The sequence below is a fragment of the Rana temporaria genome, chromosome 6 (genome assembly GCF_905171775.1).
Source record: "Rana temporaria chromosome 6, aRanTem1.1, whole genome shotgun sequence".
Classification (NCBI taxonomy): Eukaryota; Metazoa; Chordata; class Amphibia; order Anura; family Ranidae; genus Rana; species Rana temporaria.
The window spans coordinates 73,621,202-73,642,707 of NC_053494.1; the positions used below are offsets into that span (position 1 = coordinate 73,621,202).

The window sequence follows — 21,506 nt, forward strand, 5'->3', positions numbered from 1 at the left end:
AAATTAGTTTTCTTCCTGTAAAATGTCTTCAAGTGATAATCAAATTATCCTTTTGTTTTGAAGAGAGCTTGGGCAGACATAAAGGCTCCATCACAGTAGGCCCTTAGCATGCTAATGTGGGATATGGGTGGGCTGGGGATCAAAGGGGTTGTTTATTACATATAACAGACTAAAGGCACCAAAAGTTACCTGAAACATTTAAGGTGACTTCAGGCACAGCTAATCAGACTTTGAGCAACTCTGGACCAATGATCCCAGGGAGGTTGGAACCTGGATGGGGGGGGGAGTAGGGGCATGGGGGGTATAAAACAGTACGGTCAGACACAATCAGTCTCTAGGCATGATGATTTGATCTGAGGTACATGGTGAAGTACTCTCTGTAAATATACCTCTTTAATTTTCTTCATCTTCTCTGTAACTTTTCCCTTTCTACAACTTGTCCTTATAAACTGATGTGTTCATTATAGCAATATTCCTATTTGTATTATTGTGTATCATTGGTAAAATCTCTGTTTTAAAGGTGGTATCATTTATGTTATTGTTACTAATATCAGATTAATACAAGTTTATTTTCTGTATAAATAAATGTAATTGTTTTCTCTTTTCGCACAGTATGTTTACAGCTATTTCTACAGCTTAAGGGCATTAGTGGTAGAGGCACACAGGGGATGCCAGTTTATCTACTCCCGACCATCATAATTTAAGCACACCCAATTTTCGCCACTACATGCTACGCTTGCCACAGGTCAACCCCCCCAAATGTCCCTCATTCTAAACTTCAAAAGTTGGGAGGTATGCCCTTAGCACTGAATGCATGTAATGGAAAGAGGTGCTGAGGTGTGTTGGGGGGTCTATTAATGCTGGTTGCTGGAGGATCTGTTGTTGCTGGGGAAGGGGGGGCTCGATTGTTGCTTGGAAAGATCTACTGTTGAGAGAGGGGTCTATTGATGCTGGCTGCTAGGAGATCTATTGCTGGTGGGGGTCTATTGTTGCTTGGGTGGTACTTTGTTGTGAGGGGGGAGTCTTTTTTTGCTGTGAGGAACTTGTTCAAAGGGGATGTAGTATTGTTGCTAGTTGCAGGGGATACCGTCAGGATGGGCATGTCAGTGAACAAGATTGCCCCTCTGGGAGGACTTCTGTGCATCTTCACAGGCTAATCCACATTCCTTCTCATAAACCTAAGAATTGGGCACATGCTAATACTTGCACATGCACGCACAAATGCGCGTATCAGTTCACATACACGTCGGTGTGCTCATGTGCACCTGTGACAGAATGGGCTATTTAAACTGAGACAGTGCTCTGGTTCAGTGCTGATTTGTCTTCAGCCTTCTGTGTCCTGAGAATCTGTATAATGACCTCAGCTCATCTGACTTCTCCCCGAACTCTGCCTATACTGACCTTGGCTTGCCTCCTGGCCACCGCTTCTCCTCAATTTGTTCCACTGATCGGCTCCTGACCCAGCTTGTACCTTGACCATGCTCTGGCCTGTGCCCCTGTACCTAATCTGTCTTGCCAGTGTATGACCTGGTATGCCTGACCTTGCTATTCCTCCTGCTGTCGACAGGACCCACCTGTCTACCAGCTGTGCCTGCCTACCCACTGTCTGCTACCAGTATACGCTTCAACTGCCTGCTATTGCCAGTATCAGCCTGCTTCGTTTTGCTGCTCAACAGCTGCCACCCTGCCTTCCTGCTTCACTGAAGACTGCTGGTAACTACCCTGCCTGGTATGGACACCTGCTCTGATAGCAAGACTTACAGGCACTTGTGCCACTCTGCGCCTTTTTTCCACACTATCAGGGGTACCGAGTCAGAGGTGTAAGAGAGGCCTTCCCATAGGCGTGTGCACATGGTGTGCCAGGTGTGCCCAGGCACACCCTGATCACCTTTTACAGCACAGATTCCCCCTACTTCCCTGGCTCCCTCCTTCCCTCTTCTGCAGTGCTACCAGCTTCCCTCCTTTCCCGCCAGCTGTTGCTGCAAGGATGTTTTAGGATGAGTGGAGGAAGGGGCCAGTAAATATGTAATTGACCATCCCCTTCCATCCCCTTCCCTTTCTGAATGAACATTGTGAGTGATCAGTAGTGTGTGTGAGCTTTGGGGTGCACATCCTAATGCAATAGACTGTGCACGGTAAACAAAAGAAAGCCGCGCCATAGAATAGACTGTGCACACCTATGGGCCTTCCTCGTCATATCAGGCTCTGCTACCAGGCAGGTACAGTATGACACAGATATATTTTACAGCTTATCATTACCAAATTCCATACAAATTATCTAGCATCACAAAATGATACTTGCCTCTGTATTCTCTAAAAGGGGTGGTATTGGGAGGTGGAGAGGGGTGTAATCCTCTCCAAATTATTAGTTACAATAATTTAGGATTCTATACAGTAAAAGTTACCTGCTGCCATGGTAGGGAGCATGCTTGAACGTTCCTCATCAAATAGAAATGACCAGTCTTCATAGAAGAAACTAGAAATAATAATAAAAAAATAAATTATTTACAGCATACACCAAAATAAATTATTCTCACATAATCCTAAGGCTCCATTCACATAGGTGTCATCTGTTACATCAGTTTACATCTGTTTTCTACATCCGCCTGCTGGCATATGCAACAACCATGACGGGCCTCCCGGTTGTGTAATCAAATGAGTCAACATTGAAAAAATAAAATAAAATGGTGTGCATAATCCATATTAAAGGGTTTGTAAACCATTCTTTAAAAAACAAAAACAAAACAAAAACAACAAACATGTAATACTTACCTCCACTATGCAGTTTGTTTTACACAGTGTGGCACCGGACCTCATCTTCTGGGGCCCCCCCCACATCGGTAAACTCCCTGGGAGAAGCGCTCTCCCAGGGGGTTACCTTGCGGGCACGCTCCCAAGTCCAGCATTTGCGTTTATTGACACAGAATGCCAGACTCGGCCCTGCCTTGCTCGCCATTGGATTTGATTGGCTGCAGCGGAAGCCTATGGCTGCGCTGCTATCAATCTATCCAATCAAGAGCCGAGAACCCCAGGCAGAGAGGTACAGTGCATCTCTGCCAAATGATCGAAGTGCTCAGGTGAGTAAAACGGGGGGAATGGGGGGCCGGTCAGTGTCAGAAGTTTTTTCACCCTTTAATCCATATAAAAAAAATGGCGTGATGCCCCCCCCCCCCCCCAAATCCATACTATTCTCTTATCCGACCATACAGCCTAAAAGGCCAGAAAAGAGGAGGGGGAGGAGCATGAACCCCCCAAATCACAAGCACAAAGCACCACATGTTGAGGAGGACATGGGCCTCTTCCCCACAACCCTGGTGGTCTAGTAGTTCTGGAGATAAAAGGGTGACTTTTCAGAATCTGGAAGACCTCCCCCCCCCCTATATGTGAATGAGTATAATGATGAACTATGGCCGACCAACGAAGAAAACAAAAACCTGCTGACACCTGACTGCTCTGTTGCTTGCCTCCTGCTGACTGACACACCGCTTTCCACTCCACCGCTGAAGTAAACTAAGGGGAAAGGTCACCTAGTGATGTCATTGACCATATATGGAAATATCCATTTACATAAATGGCCTATATACCATGTATTCATTCATGTGGGGGTCCACCACAAAATCCATACCAGACCTAAAGGGTATGGATCGAGGGGGGGGTGGGTGACCTGCACGTTTTTCTTAAGAACCAATGACTCAACCCTGCTGCTGATGCAGGGATGAGTCACTGGTTGTTAGGATGCTGGCAGGTGCTAACTCCTCAACAACCAATGGATGCAAAAACAGCCGTCGTCATTAACATCCACTTATCTCCATTCAGGTCTGTTTAAAACACAATAGGACAGACTTGTTCCATTGAAAAAAAAACTGAACTGACGAGGATATACCAGTAAGCTTATGATCATGCATTTACAGTACATACGTTTGCCCCTAGAAATTAACAGATGGGCGAAAAATGGACACAAGGAACACCCGTGTGAAAGGGGCCTAAGAAGAAGTAAACCCAGGATGCCACGTAGATGTGCTATGTGAATCATACATAACATTATAAAAAATTAACTCTTTAGCAATAGGAGGTATGATTCCAAGAGGCGGAATGCAAAACTGAGTTTTAACAAGCTCTAAGGAAACTGAAAATCCAGGTTCCTCCATATGATATAAGCACCCTGGAGCCCCTCAACCTGTGTGGATGAGATTCATGAGTGACAAAACCTCACATAGTGACATGATGTTGTAGTGTCACATATCTCTGCCTCAGTTTTGACCCAGGGGGCAGAACTCACAGGCCTTGACCCCTCGCCGTGGAAATTCTGTGCTAGCTAACATCTACATGGGTATATTGTAAAAAACGGGGGGTGTTGGGGCGCTTACTAATTACACCAATAAATAATTATGATATGTAAATCCAATAAAATACATAAGACAGTAAACCGATACTGTAAATATTTGTGCAAATTGTTGCAAATAATAAAATAACTAATGTGAAAAAAATATTATTATACAATGTGCATAATAAAGTGCATCTAAAAAATAAAGTGCAATAGTAGTGCAAAAAATTCCTTGAGAATGTGCCATAAGTACACATTGACCACAAACAATCTTCATGCAATGATGTGTAATATGTGAACATTTAAAAAAAGTGCTCCTCAAAAAATACTGATAGGTCCAATCTCATGCAAAAAAACGATGACAATGTCCATAAGATTCCTGAAGTGCAAAGTGACAAAGAAATCCACCGCAAACTGACAAGTGCTCCACTCCAAGTGACTCCGTTCTCATCAACCTCTGGCTTGTGTTTTAAGCCTCCCAATAGATATGGCAGCAGCTTTCAATCACGGTAACCAGATACACCACGTATCGATCACTTTAAACTTCCAAGCTGGCGATGTCTAAGTACTCTCAACGAGGATTAAACCCTTTAATCCACCCCTGCACACATCAGGAGTAACTGTACACTGTGCATTGTGTTCAAATACTCTAACTGAATATTTGTCCCAAATAATTCATTACTGTATATGCAAGGAGTTTCAGTCATGGCATTAACACACAGCCTATTTGTAATATAATTTATATTTAATTATGTCTTTACAGTATTTATAACCAATCTCATTGAGTTCTGTTACATTGATGGTAATTGTCATATATGCTTCACTTATTTGTGGCCGATTTGGATTCCGGCGGGGCATGGCTGAGCCTGTCCGGTCCTTTGGGGGTGGAGCCCTGTCCTTGATTGCTTCATGTCCCCCTCTTACCGCTCGCAGGGTGCCAGAGGGGAAACCCTTGGACACCCATGTAAGCTTCACCCTGCCGGCGGCGTCCCTTGAATCCTCCCCGGACCAGTTTTGACGCGGTGCGCATGCGCGATTTTTCCGGTGTGCGCGCGGCGTCATGACTTCACGTGGCAGTGGCAGAGAGGACGACAGTTGTCGGGGCTGTTCAGCCCCTCTGGGACGCCGAGAAAGCCACACGTGGGCCGCCATTCTGTCGGGACGTTTCCTGTTTGGGGAATTGGGATGGAGGCAGCTGCCCGCGCGTGATCATTTTGATCACCACACCCACAGGGCCTATTTAATGATCAGTCATAGGGAATCATTATCAGATTCCACATAGGCCATGTCGGATGCTACCGCATCCCTGTCCTTTTGGCACCTTGTCCTCTCCTGTCGTGCATAACTGCAGTCAGGCTTCTACACCTATACTCAGTCCTACCTTGAAATCTTTCACTGCACCAGGTAATCATTCCACCACCCATGTACTTCAATACTACTTTACTTTTTGATTATACACTCCTATATCACACCCCTGTATATCGGGGTACATTACGCATTCCCTTATTATAAATTTTTCCCACACTTTCACTTTTCTTTGACACTATTTACAACATCTACACACCATGCACCACTGGATTGTCTTAAACCGGCAATCATCCATTTTACTCTTTTATATTACTCACACTTACTAGTTCACTCACATTCACTTACCTAGTATTACTACAGCATTATTCTAATTACATTACATTCCCTAAATTATCAATCAACCTTACTGGACCTCCAAGGATGCCCTAACTCTCATTATACATATCGGCAATTAGTACTTGCCTCCAGCCCTCTCACTATCCCACTACTTATTATACCCACCTACATATATAGCCTAGCTGTCACTTTAGCAGCCATGCTTTGAATTAACTACTCAAATACAATTTTCCCAACTAACCATGTGTATTGTGGGTGCTTTTTCGCAGGTGCCTGCTCCTCCATCGCCCAGGGGGCATCCATAATGTGGCTCCTTGTAAGCTCTCTTGGGTGGGCTTTCCGCTGTTGGGTGGACGGGGGCAGCCTAGGCCCCTTCGGATTATCCAGCGGCTTCCTATATCTTTGATTCCTTGTTTCAGCGGTAACTATATTACTATGGCAGATTCAATGTGATGTATGCTGACATGTGTCCCTTCATCCATTTTGAACCTATGTAATTAATATTTTTTAGAAACCTTGTCCCCCTGAAGAGACCCAACTGGTCGAAACACGTCGGAGCTCAACATTGCACACTAACATGAAATTATGATATGTATAATGATCTATGGGCCAGATTCACAAAGCACTTACGCCGGCGTATCTAGAGATGCGCGGCGTAATTGTAAATATGCGCCGTGCGTATCTATGCGCCGTATCCTCAAAACGAGATACGCCGGAAAACCAGCTTTTTCCGACCGACGTAAAAAGATTACGCCGGTGCATCGTGGGGCGTAAAAATACGCTAGACGCACCATTGTTTTGCTAGTCAAATATGCAAATGAGGGAGATACGGCGATCCACAAAAGTACGTTTGTGCAGCGCAGGCTACGCCCTGTGCGCATCAGCTGTTTGTCCGGCGTAAAGTTACCCCTTATAAAAGCAGGCTTAACTTTGTACCAGACGTGTGCAGGTCAGCTAAAGCAACACCGTTAGGGACGAGCTGAACACACACACTTGCAGGACAACAATCTGTATGCCAACATGCCAGGGGCATCAATGCTCATAGCTATACTAGTGACTTTAGAGGCGCGCAGAAGGAGGAGGGAACGGAGGAGGAGAAGGAGGGCACAGGAGAGGATATTCGATAGACGTCTTTGGCATGCCTGCTTCTGAGGTGTTTCGCATCTTCAGATTCAGCCCTGAAGCCATCGTGGAATTAACCACAACCCTGAAAGATGACATCACCAGCCCAACACACCGCTCACATGCAGTGGAGCCACTGATCAAGGTAATGGCAACACTGCATTTTCTTGCCACTGGCTCTTTTCAGCGCACAAGTGGAGTGGTGGCTGGGATGTCACAATCCTCCATTAGCAGATGTGTGCACCAGGTTGTCCCCACAATCCTCAGACGCATGCCCAACCATTTTATCAAACCCACCCAGGAGGACCTGCGGATGAAGACAATGCGTGAATTCTACAGAATTGCACAATTCCCAGGCACCGTGGGGGCCATTGATTGCACACATGTGGCACTACAGCCCCCCCCCCCCGTGAGACAGAGCACATGTACCGCAATTGGAAGCACTGGCATTCCATCAACGTACAGGTGATAGTCGATGCCCAATACTTTTATATGGCACGTCCGTGCCAAACACCCAGGATCCAGCCATGACCGCTACATATACCGTCAAAGCAACATCCCAAGAGAATTTGAACAGAACGTGTATGGGGACAGCTGGCTGGTTGGTGAGTGACATGGGTGTCAGGCATGACTGTCCCCCCCCCCCCCATGATGCAGACATCACGAGGGGCACATGCATGACTAACATCCTCCTGTCTTTTCCCTTCCAAATGACTCTGCATATGCACTTGGACCCCATCTCATGACTCCATTCCGGAACCCTCAAACCCCAGGAGAGGAAAGATACAATGAAGCACATGCACGTACCCATGCAGTGGTGGAACGCACATTTGGCCTCCTGAAGTCCCGTTTCGAATGCCTGGATAAGTCTGGGGGTACCCTGTTGTATTCCCCAAACTTTTTGTGCCAGATCATCGGTGTATGTTGAATGCTGCACAACTTTGCTGTGAGAAGGGGCCTGGAGATTGACCTACGTGATGACCTGACCCCCGAACCAGACAATCCCCCCCTGACCGAGGGTACCCTGTCTTCTGAGGGAGCAACAGTCAGGAGACGCCCCGCAGAAGGCATCTTTGCACGTTAAACACACACATTAATCACGGCAAAAGTAGAATGCATGCATGCACACCACTGTGGTCCCTAGCACACACACCCCACATCCTCATCGAATTGGATTAGACCAAAGTACACCACACTGTACTAGGGAGCAGCAACGCCCCGCCAAGGCTCCAATTATGTCACTGTACATTCATACACCATTCACATGGACCTGGGATCACTTCTTCCTGGTCCTGTGGATCCCTTCTCCACCAAAACTGAGGGTGACACCCCTTTTCTGGCAGGAATGTCACCCCCACATTCATACATCATTCACAAACATAAAACAAATCATAATCACAGTAAAAACAAAAAATAATAATAAAACACTGAAATCAAAAGTACATCACAAATTAACGTCGGCGTGACCCACGCCTGGGCCGGCCACAGCCGCGGCCCCTCAGGGGAGACTCATGGGGGGGGAATCAGGGGAAGGAGGAGCCTCCGCTGGTGTCTGCCCACCTGCTGGCCTGCCCTCCAATGCCATGGCTATTCTGTTGAGGCCAACATTCAGGGCTGCCGTATTGGCTTGGACAGCCTGGGTCAGGGCATGCACCTCCTGACCCACGCCTGCTGTGGCAGTCTGCAGTTCATTAAAACAGTTTATGAATGCCAAGGAGTTCGTGCTCACGTCCATCACGGAGTCCTTTATGGAGACCAGGCTCTCCTCCATCTGGGCCAAAGTCCGGGTGACCTGACCCAGATGGCGGGTCTGAAGGGCCTGGTCCCTCTAAAGATTGGCCGGCAATAAGTCTGACACCCCCCTGGTCTTCCGGGTGGCCTTCCTGCCTGCAGATGAGGCTTGTGGCATGGGAGAAGGGGAGCCCCCTGGGGGGGAGCCCTGTTGGGGCAGGAGTGGGAGGGGCTAACCCTGATGGAGGCCTGACTGCTGCCAGCCACAGGGGGAGCTTCATCCAAAATGCAAAGTATTTCACTGGCAATGGTTACCTCCTCCTCCTCAACCTCCTCCCCCTCATCCTCCTCATGAGGTGAGTTTGGCCACTCCCCTCCCCTGAGGACTCTTGCCTTTCCTGGGGGTCTTCAGCAGCCTGATGTTCGGGGGATGGTGCAGACTGGCCAGATGGTGGGTGACACAAAACATACACAGGTTGGAGGATCCACACACTTGTCACATATTCCCTCCCCCCCACACATGTTACATACCAGATAGAAAAAAAAACGTACCTGTCCTCACGGCCTCCTCGGAGTCAAAGCCAGGCAGGCCCACCACTTGCTGGCTGTTGAAGCACCGGGCCACTGCACGCTCCTCATCAGTCAACCTAATGGTGCAAGGTGGTCCCCCTCCAGTGCCCATGGAATGTGCTGTAAGCTTGGCCAGCTCATCACGGACCACGCTCCTTAGATCATTAATCTTTTTGGAGATCCCACTGACGGGCCTCATCTCCCCCCCAAGGTATTGATATCATCAACTATCTCCTGGAGGATCTGCTTCTTCCTGGCCGGGGTGGTGTCCCGGCTCTCAGGGCCATGCAAAAAAACGCCCATATCGGGTGAGGGCCCTGGCAAGGATCTCCTTCCCACGGACTGAGAAGTTTAGCTTTCTCCTCTTTGGTGCCATATCACCACCAAACACTCAGCACCAAACAGACACAAAAACAGTCAGCACAAACAGACACAAAAAGAGACAGCAAAAACCAGACCAAAATCAAACAGCACAGACAGACAGCTAATACAGACACCAAAAAACACTCAGAAAAAACAGACAGCTAATACAATCTCCTACTCCAATAAATCTTTACTATAACACTCCTACACAAACCAACACACAGCCACAGACAACAGAACAAAAGCACCTTGCTTCAGGAAGGGAAACACATGGATGTACTTTTGCAATGGAAGGGCGTTTGTCTGGGCCTATTTATACACAGGGCGTATCTCACTAAGTACGCCGGGCCTAGTTTCTATCTCAGTGATTGCGCCGGGCCGAGTTCTGAGCATGCGCAGTGAGGTGAAGAATCATGCGCGCATGCGCAGTCCGGCCGGCCCTTCATTTGCATGGGGTCACGGCTCATTTCAATGGAGCACGCCCACTTCCTTCCCACTTTCAATTACCCCGCCTTACGCCTCCGAATTTACGTTACGCGGGCGCAAATTTGGGCGCAAATACTCTGTGGATACGGTACTCGCGTCACGAAATTGAGCCGGCGTAACGTAACAGAGATGCGCTACGCCGGTCTAAATATGCGCCGCTCTACGTGAATCTGGCCCTATGTTTACTGCATCAAGGAATGTGATGTTTTACTATTATAATTGTTTTATGTAATTTCTTTTTACTCATTTTGGTATCCGAGAATCTTGGTAATAAATACTGTTTTATACATCTAATATTTACTCCAATCTTTCTACATTGCTGCCTAAAAGCCCAACCGGGGAACCTTTCTCTTTCAACTACAAACTGTTTTCCCTAGAAGAGCTCCGCCTCCTTCTATGGCATTGTTACATTGATGACGCTTTATTTTTGTGGAAGGGGGATGAGGGATCCCTGTGTGAGTTTATGACCACCTTTAATACCAACGATTGGGGGATTAAATTCACATATGAAAACAGTGCTACTTCTGTCAACTTCCTGGATTTGTGATTTTTAAAGAACAAGGGGCTCTTCTGACCAAAACCTTTTTTAAAAGCACAGATAGGAATAGGTATATTCCAATAGAGAGTGGACACCATCCTAACTGGCTTAAGGCCATACCTAGGGGGAAATTTCAGCGAATTAGACGCAATTGTTTACGTCCAGAGGATTTTGAATCCCAAGCCGCAGTGTTAAAAAATCGTTTTTTTGGAGAAGGAGTATAAACAGTCCACTTTTGACAAAGAGCTGTGAGATGTTGCATTACTGGATAGGCAAAGTCTGTTAGTCACTAAAACTAAAGAAAAAGAGGGTAAGGCAACAGACTTACAATAGTCTTTTCTAACCACTTTTTCGTCACATTTTTGGTGGGTTAATAAAACCATATGCAAGTTCTGGCAGGTCCTTGAGTGTGACAGAGTCTTGGGACCCACACTCCCAGATCGTCCAAAGGTTCTATTCAGGAGAAACCAAAATCTTAAAGATCATGTGGCACCCAGCGTTGTAGATCCACCTCCTAAAATACATCTGTTTGGTAATTTGAAGGGGTTTTTCCCTTGCAAGAGATGTAAGGTCTGCACACCATCTAGAACTGTCAAAACCTCCAAGTTTACTTTGAACACTGCCTCCAAAGAATATACCATATCAGATTTCATTACCTGTGGTACTATAGGGGTAATTTATTTATTACCTGTGGCTTCCAATACATTGGGAGGACAACCTGTGTGTTAAAAATAAGGATAGGAGAACATCTCTCAAATATACGCAGGGGGTTTACTCATCAGTGTCTTGTGGCATTTTCGCCAATACCATACGAGATCCATCACTATTGGAGGTTATAGGTATTGAGAGATACATCCCACGCTGTAGAGGAAATGACTTGAAACGCCATATATCACGTAGGGAAATGCGATGGATCTTCGATATGCAATGTTACAGCCCACTGGGCCTCAATATCAAGTGGGATATTAATTTCTACATAAATAATGGCTGAGTTTTTGTAGCCCAATGCCACTCATATACATTGCTTACTTTAATAGTGGTTGGCCCCTCTCACCTGCCTCTTCCTTGTTCCACCCTCCTTCTCCTATCACTTGATAAAAACATCTAAGTAATATAGGGTTCGCCTTTATTAATTTGGGGGGTGCCCCCTATACTTAGAAAGTCTACTAACCAGCTTTTCCTTTTTACATTTTCATATACATATTTTATTAATATTATACATATGTTATTAACCACTTGCCGCCCGCCAATGACAGATTGACGGCGGCAAAGTGGTTGTAGAATCCTGACCGGACGTCATATGACGTCCTCAGGATTCTGAGCCGCTGCGCGCCCCCGGGGGCGCGCATCGCGGCGATCGTTGTTGCGGGGTGTCAGTCTGACACCCCGCAACACCGATCTCGGTAAAGAGTCTCTCACGGAGACTCTTTACCACGTGATCAGCCGTGTCCAACCACGGCTGATCACGATGTAAACAGGAAGAGCCGTCGATGGCTCTTCCTCACTCGCGTCTGACAGACGCGAGTAGAGGAGAGCCGATCGGCGGCTCTCCTGACAGGGGGGGTTCGTGCTGATCGTTTATCAGCGTAGCCCCCCCTCGGATCGCCACATGGACCACCGGGGATGCCCACCAGGGATGCCCACCAGGGAAGGGCAAAACAAAAAAAAATGAAAAAAAAAAAAGTCCAAAAAAAAAAAAGAAAAGTCTGGAAAAAAAAAAAAAAAGGGGAAAAAAAAAGATGCAAAAAAAAGATGCCAATCAGTGCCCACAAATGGGCACTGACTGGCAACAAGTAAATCAGTGCCGCCCCACAGTGTCCATCAGTGACGCCCCACAGTGTCCATCAGTGCCACCCCACAGTGCCCATCAGTGCCACCCCACAGTGCCCATCAGTGCCACCCCACAGTGCCCATCTGTGCCGCCCATGAGTGCCCATCTGTGCCGCCCATGAGTGCCCATCTGTGCCGCCCATGAGTGCCCATCAGTGCCGCCCATGAGTGCCCATCAGTGCCGCCCATGAGTGCCCATCAGTGCCGCCCATGAGTGCCCATCAGTGCCACCCATGAGTGCCCATGAGTGCCGCCTATGTGTGCCCATCAGTGCCGCATACCAGCGCCGCCAATCGGTGCCACCTCATCTGTGCCTGTCAGTACTACCTTGTCGATGTCCATCAGTGCCATCTCATCTGTGCCCATCAGTGCCACCATATCAGTGCCCGTAATTGAAAGAGAAAACTTACTTATTTACAAATAAAATTACAGAAAGAAATAAAAACGTAATCTTTTTAAAAAATTTCGGTCTTTTTTTAGTTGTTGCGCAAAAAAAAAAATCGCAGAGGTGATCAAATACCACCAAAAGAAAGCTCTATTTGTGGGTAAAAAAGGACGCCAATTTTGTTTGGGTACAGTGTAGCATGACCGCGCAATTGCCATTCAAATTGCGACAGTGCTGAAAGCTGAAAATTGGCTTGGGCGGGAAGGTGTATACGTGCCCTGTATGGAAGTGGTTAATATTATTGGTGCTCTTTGTATGGTGGGTGGGTGGTGAGTGGTAAGATACACAGGAGTCTTGGCACAGAAATTAGTCACAACTCACTTGATAGAAGGGGGGAAACATAGAAAAGGTGTAAATTTGATAAAAAAACAAATTAGTGCTCCACTTAAGAGAAATGGTAATATCCATAGCACAAAATGCCAAACAATGATTTTGGGGTACTGAGGTACAGAGGGTAATAATTACATGCAGGATTTTATGTTTTTCCAGTTTTATTATGTTGTTTCTTGAGGTTTTCTCTCTCTTGCCTCCTTTTTTCTATCGGTTTCTAGTTTTTGATATGCAGTCTAAAATGCTGAATATAGGCTCCTGAAATGTTCGGGGGATGGGCAACATAGTTAAGAAAGCAGCAGTATTTTCCATGTTGGAAATGTATGGAGTAGGGCTGGTCTGCCTGCAGGAGACACACCTGACAAAAACTACCATGTTACAGTTCCGAAACAAGAAGTTTCAATATCAATATAATTTGGTGTACTCCTCTTGCTCGAGGGGAGTGAGTGTACTGGTGAGAAGTGGAGTGTTTTTTCCTGCAGGCAGACCAGCATAGACGAAGCTGGGCGTTATATTTTTCTTCACTGTTCAATAGAAAACAAAATGTATGTTTTGGCGAATATTTTTATCCCACAGCCTTTTAAATTAGAGGTTATGTATAGACTAATGGTATTCATGTTAGATAAAGTTGGAATGATTTCTGAATGTCCTACAAAGACCATACTGGAATTCCAGGAAGCAGTCACAGAGAAGGATGTAGCAGGATGTTTTGACATACCAAAGGGTCCAGGTACACACTTACAGGGAGGACATCCACAACAGCGGCCCTACCCGGCAAGCGGTGTACAGTAGAATAGAGGCACAGACAGAGGAAGGAGGAATTATAGTACATTCTAAAAAGATTTCCATCTAAAAGCAATTTCTCTTTACAGAACACAATGATGGTGATATACCAGGCCCTAACACACAAAGTTTGGTCCTCAAACAGTTTAGATGTTGGGCTCATTTCATACACCCCTTATGAAGTCACGTTGAAACCTGAAAACCCAACCCATTTATCATTCCTACATTTTCAATCAATGTTTTATTTAATCTATTTTGACAGTTCAGGTAATCCTTTCTTACCTCACCTTCCTATTTCCATTAGCTTTTTCTTTCCACTCATTTACTTTTTTTCACCTATATGTTTTTCTTTTTTCCTTCACTTTTTTTTCACTTTGTTTTTCACACAGGCCCTAACACGCACATTACTGCTTTACCCCTTACTTTTTTGTCTCCTCACATAGGCACCTACCACAATGCCCTCCATTTCCTCACATACTTGCTTATTCATCTTGAGCCCCTCCATGTCACCATACATACACTTCTTTCCTTTCCCTTCCACATCGCACAATTGAATTGATTTTGTGTGTTCGTTGCTATTCAATATTTATTACACTTTCATTCGTTCACCTTCACACATACATCCACACCACATTCTATCTTTATACTAATCTTTTCACTTTCCTTCATCTTTATTCTCACTTTACTTGTGCTTTTTGTCCCCCTGTAAACTACCTCTTGATTACCATTGAGGTTGCAACCTCTTTATTATTGATATTTTTCTTTAGGGTTACTCGTCCTCCATTCGGTGGTGCGCTTCTGTCTCGGCTGGCATGGTTTCCCTCCATCCCTAGGCCTGTGGGTGGTCCACTTGCTCCACAGTCTGGTCTATTTGCCAACCTGACCTCTTCTATTCTGTAGGAGGGCCTGCTTCTGGCAGCGTGGTCAGTGGCCAACCACTAGTTACAGCTCTCGACATCCACCTTGGTATTTACTTTATCACGGTCACTAACAATGACTGTATAGACATGAAAATTATACATATATGCCTCTTATTTATGTATATACAGTATATTTTATTATAGAATCTATGCTTGCAAACATTTTTCCCCCCTGAAGAAGACCTTCATTGCTACAAAGGTTGAAACGCGTTGGAATTGTGTGCATAAATTCATCATTGCAATGTTGTATGAATTCATATCGGTTGTATTTTATATTATATATGTATAAGCTTTTATCAAAGTTTTTGGAGCTCATGTCCTGATTCCCATCAGATGTTTTTTTCTATTTTATATGTTTTTCTATTCAATAAACGTTATACTTTTTTACAATTTCTATTTAATTTATTTTTACTCATTGATGCCATTCAAAGCCCCTAGGGGTATTATTTCTTTTTTCCAAAGTTTAATCAGGGGTGTGCAGCACTTTAATTCACAGTTGGTATCGCTTTCCCTTCGCAAACCCATTTATCATAAACAATATCCTCTTTCTAGAGAAATCACTGGAAATAAATGGCACACACCAATTAATCCTGTAAAGAAGCCTGATGGTTCTTATAGATTTGTTCAAAATCTTAGAGCTGTAAATAATTTAATTGTCCCCATAGTTCCTATAGTGCCTGATGTGCCATCCCTCCTTACTTCCATATAATCCGATGCAGAATATTTTTCTGTTATTGACCTTACGAATGCATTTTTCCCATCCCTGTGGACAAAGAGTCACAGCCCATCCTTGCTTTTGAAATCTCCAAATGACATGGTGTAGAATGCCCCAGGGTTATGTGGACTTCCCTGTAGTCTACTCAGTTGTGCTCCAGGCTACATTGTGGTCCTGGACTCCCCTTAATGGTTCTGTCCTTCTCTAATATGTTAATGAATTATTGTTCTGTAGCCCAAGCCAGGTAGCCTGCAAGGAGTATGGTTTCGATCTGCTACATTGGTTAGCAGATAATGGTCATAAAGTTTCCAAAAAAAAATAAGATGAACATACTGTCCTCCCTTGGCATGATTGGTTACTGTCGCCAATGGATACCTGACTGTTCTTACTATGAGAACATTTTGAGACAAACCACAGGTCACTGACATGCCAGATTGTATAAAATGGAATGATGAAATGTATAATGCTTTTGTATACCTCAAAACATCTATGATAACAGCTCCTGGTCTTGGCCTCCCTAAGTATTTGAGTATATGAGTTCCCTGACAGTGTACTCAAGGCAAATCCAGTCCCACATTTTTTTTAATTGTTTATTTATGACATTTTCAAAGACAATATACAATGTATGACATTGTGACAAGTAAATTCAACTTTTGGTAATACATAGCAAACAAACTTTAGACAATGTGGAGTTACAGGCACTATCTGACAAAATCATGTAAAATAATCAAGTATCAAGGCAATGTAAGCTAACCACAGTCCAAGACAGACATAACTCATAACAAATCAGCCATTACCAGATGAAAGATAGAGAAAGAACAAAAAAAAATAAAAACAAAGAGAGAACGAACGTAAAATATGCACCATGGGGATCAAGAATCATGAGGGAGTTCAGATAGATAACCCGATGAGAACTCGGAATCATCTCACAATTTCCAAATGCTCTCAAACAAAGGCAGAGTGTCTTCAATCTTAGCAGTTAAGTGTTCCATCCTACGTGTATCTACTACAATTGAAAGGACATGGTGAATAGTGGGGGGTGAAGTGGAAAGCCAGAGCCTAGGGATGGCTCTCTTCACGGCTAAAAGGACAAAAGACATACATTTCTGTGATGTCTTAGGCAGACCCGAAAGGGGCAGGCCCAATATGAAGTGTAAAAGGTGACAAGGGCATGGGATGAGATAGCAGTGACTGTAGAAGTTCTTGAATCTTTATCCAAAAAGTGCCAATGAGAGGAATGTCATGGACCTTGGGATGCTAAAGTGTTTCTACTTGACATCTGTTACACAGGAGAGGATTGCTAATAAATCATAATTCATGTATTACATGAGATGGGACATATTACAGATGATTTCATGTGGGCCAGAGTGACTCATTCCTCTGCATAACAGACTGTTGAAATGCTAATATCCCACCACCAGCCAGCTCTCTATTCTAAAGGTTAATTGATCTATTGTGTGTGTGAAGAAGACCTTAAGAGATGCGTATTGTATCGTGGGGAATTGCAGACGAGACGCCTATTCACCTCGTCAGGCTAAATGATTAGATAATTGGCTCAGGTTAATTATTCTGATTGCTTTGTTGTTATTCTGTTATTCTGTATTCTGTTACAATTAGTAATTAACTTCACTGATGTCATTATCTAAAGAAATGTCTTGTCAGGGTCGGCACCAGAGTGTCTACCTATAATCTGTATGGAAGCCCCAGTGTGTGAAAAGGGGGTGGATATTTCATTGTTCTTTGATTGATGATAAGCTTGTAAACTGTATATAACCAGCTGAATGCTGCCATTAAAGAGAGTCCTGTTTGAACTTACATACAGCCCGCCTGGTGTGTGTTCTTAATGGGTCCGAATGGCACATAGCTGTAATTCGGATCCTGGAACCTTGGATGACTGGACCATCAGACGTTGCAATCTGCAAGCTGACTCAATAGTAGCAGAGGAGTGTCGGGAGAGCAGAACCGGGCAAGCAAAGGGTCTCGTCACAAGGACATTGCCAGAAAATATGAAAAAGAGAGCCCACGGCCCCCGCGCATGTCCAGCAAAACTTAGAGAGGGTAGGGTCACGAGTGTGCAATAAGTCCGGGGTCCTATACCAAAATAACAAAATTTTAAAGGCAGTCTCCCTCTGCACTACACAGCGCAAAATCTTCGAAGTGTTAGCCCATATTTTCCCCCAATCTAATAACGAAATCGGGTGTTTTAGTATAGTAGACCATTTTTTCATATAGTTATGCGTAGAGTCCGTCAAAGGGGGGGTTTCATGTAAAATTTTATATATGGATGAAATCTGCTTAGGTTCGTAGGGACCCACTACACATAGAAGCTCAAAATCTGTGGGTCTCTCTAGTGATAACAAGGGAAATGTGGAAAGGAAAAAATTCTTAAATTGTAGATAAGAGTACTAAAGGGAGGTTGGCAGATCATATTTTGCTTGTAAATCTGAAAAAGATAAAAAAATATGTGTGACCGGATTGACTAAATGTCGCAACTGAAAAATTCCAGCTTGAGTCCAGGGATACATCCTTCCAAATGACAGGCCGTCAGGGATATCTGGATTAAAAAGAACATTCATCAGGGGGGAACACTTGGAGGAAAGGGAGAACCGCTCCACACATCTCCTCCAAATAGCCAGGGTAAACAGCATTGGAGCCAAACAAAGATCTCAGCTGGGGCATAAATTTAGCGGAAGATGGCCAAAGCATATAACAGGGATGTACCGGCGCGGTAATCCCCATTTCTATCTCTGCCCACCTGGAAGGGGCCTTTCTAGACACCCAAGAGGTTAATATACGGAGGTGAGAGGCGTAGTGGTATTTAATAATGTCCAGAGCCGCCAGCCCACCTCTATGCTTAAGAGCGTAAACTACTAATTGTGCAATCCTATGGGAAGCATTATTCCAGATAAACCTGAGACATCGCCTCTGGAGGAGTTTCAACTGTGACATTGGGACTGAAGTAGGGAGCGTCTCGAAAAGATACAGTATTTTAGGGAGTATGGACATCTTTAGGAAGTTGATTCTGCCTAATAGGGAGATTGGGAGAGAGGACCACAAATTCAAGAGACGAGTTATCTCTGCAAACATGGGGGGAAAGTTAGCTTGGTATAAGGTGGAGTATGAAGATGTAATATACATCCACAGATATTTTAATGAGGTAGGGCACCAATGATAATTGAACTTGCCTTGGAAAGATGTGAGCATCTCCGGTGACATTAATCGGTAAAGCCTCTGTCTTTGACTGATTGATCTTAAACCCGGACATGCTACCAAAGATAGAGAGAATATTATGTAAAGCAGGTAAAGAGGTAGAAGGGTGAGTGAGGGTCAGTAGAATGTCATCAGCAAAAAGTGAAAGCTTATAATCTCTCCGCCTCAGCGGATACCCCCGTATGTCTGGATGCTGCCTAATGGCCGCTGCCAGAGGCTCAAGACATAGGATAAACAGCAAGGGCGACAGTGGACACCCCTGTCTAGTGCCATTACTTAGGGAGAACCGCTGAGACAGACAAGAGGAAAGCTGTACTTGGGAGGTAGGAGTGGAATAAATAGCTTGCAAGGCTTGGATAAAAGGGCCCGAAAACCCATACCTATCAAGGACCGCAAACATAAAAGGCCAACTAAGGCGATCAAATGCCTTTTGCGCGTCTAGACTGAGAACTGCTGTCTGCTTAGTTTTGGTTAAAAGATCCATCAGGTCCACAGTCCTTCTGGTGTTATCACCTGCATGCCTCGTGGGAACAAAACCCACTTGGTCTTTGTGGATTAAAGCTGTAAGGAGCGGGGAAAGTCGGTTAGCCAACAGTTTAGTAAAAATCTTATAATCCGAATTCAATAGCGCAATGGGGCGGTAATTATCTGGTAATGAAGGGTCTTTACCTGTTTTTGGGATGACCGTCAGGAATGCGTGTAGAAAGTGAGTGTGGGGAATGGTGCCCTTGAGTAATGAAGAGAACAGAGACTGAAGATGGGGGTTTAAAATTTCCGAGATGGTTTTATAGTAAATGTGACGGTATTGGTAGGATATCCCCGTCAAAGATTCCCTTCTTCCATAAGAACATCACCCAATATTCCACTAGGAGGAATATTCCTGAGATCGCCCATTAAGCCACACATGAGTCCAGGCTTACTGCTAGAACAAGACAGAGTTTAATGTTATAACACACAGCTTATATGTAATTTCCAAAACTGTTACAATGACAAATCTCCACCCCCTCACACTGGGGCTTCCATACAGATGATTAGGCAGACATGACGGAGTTGTACTGAATACATTAACTAGACAGCTCGACCCCGCATATAGAGAGATAATTACCACAATGGAGCAATCAGAATAATTAACACAAGCCACTTAAACACAGATCTCCTTCACACAACACAATAGATCAATTAACCTTTAGAATGAGTGAGGGGACATTAGCACGTCAATAACCTGTTAGCCGAAGACTGAATCACACAGGGCAAGCAGGGAGAATTAAACTGAGACATATAGGCAAATGCATCACAATGGCCCCCCTTTTTCTCCCTGCTCCGGCAAACCCGGTTGGACCTTCCCTGGTCCAGTAGGGTTGACGGGTTCAGAGCTTTTAGTCCGAGGTTAACTCCGTTTGGCGTGACTGACCTCCCTTGGCAACAGCTTCCGACTCAGGTATGCCACCGGGTCGTCAGATCACACGCCGTTCAGTCCCCAAGTCTTTGTGTGATCTGCAGAGTCACCAGAAGTCAGTGTGAAGACGGCGAATGGGTCTGTGCGCCGCCATCTAGGTGTCCCGCTATGGGAGGGGCAGGTTATGGCTCTGAAGTGACAATCACAGGAGATTCATAAAAAGAAAAAGTTATATTTGTTGAAATGCTGTAGCACTGGTGCTCAGAGGTCAGGGGGGGGGATCAGTGCCCCATAGGGTCAGCCACCCTCTGCAGCCGCCAGTTCTCCTCTTTGAGCTTCTCCAGCTCCATCTCCAGTTCATGGAGCCTGGGGGGGTCAGCCCGCTGTGACCTCAGGTGGTTGTTCTCCTCCTCCATGCGGCTTATGCACTCCTCCAGCTCTATGTACTCACGGATCAGATCCTGCTTGCTCATGTCCTGCAGGCTCTCCACGTGGTCCTTCATCATCAGGAACTGGGTGGTGGTGTAAGGGGCCACCGGTGGGCCCTTGGCGAACATCTCGGCCCGCATCTGGGACGCCCGCTGCGACTCCCTCTCCTCCAGTCGCTTCTTCTCCTCCCAGGTCAGCTTGTTATACGGCTTCCAGGACCTCTTCTTCTTGGGGGGTAGCCGGCGGTGCCTCTTTCTGCCCAGCTCCCTCCAGGGCCCCTCCGGCTCATGGCTGTCGCCCATGACCAGCTGACAATGGTGTTCCCTGTTGTCCGTAATACTAGATTGTACCGTGAGGACTTCGTAAATGGTGTCCAATGGTTCTTCCGGACCCAGCTCCTGGAGATCCCAAGCCGAGTCTACACAATGGGCTGCTGCTGGTGGGCGGTACCCAAGTTGAGACCAATTTGACCTGGTGTTGTCGTTCATGGGGCAATTCTGCTTGAAGTGACCCAGCTGTTTGCACCGGAAGCAGCGTTGTTCGTTGTCCTCCTGGCGTGGATAGCGAGGGCTAGATGTCATCGGTCTGTTAGGAGGTTGGTATCTAGCTGGTGGGTGTGAGGGCACCGTTGGTCGTGGAGGTTGTACCCGTGGTGTGACCTGGTTTGTCT

General features: G+C 45.5%; 1 protein-coding gene across 1 annotated transcript in view; it reads right to left on the reverse strand.

Annotated features, from left to right (window-relative positions):
* The window catches only part of SNX29 (sorting nexin 29), a 1,289,390-nt gene that overhangs the window by 881,444 nt on the left and 386,440 nt on the right, over positions 1–21,506 (reverse strand). The window contains exon 6 of the mRNA XM_040358531.1: positions 2,406–2,476. Within this exon, the coding sequence (XP_040214465.1) occupies positions 2,406–2,476 (71 nt within the window). The remainder of the gene's footprint in view (positions 1–2,405; positions 2,477–21,506) is intronic.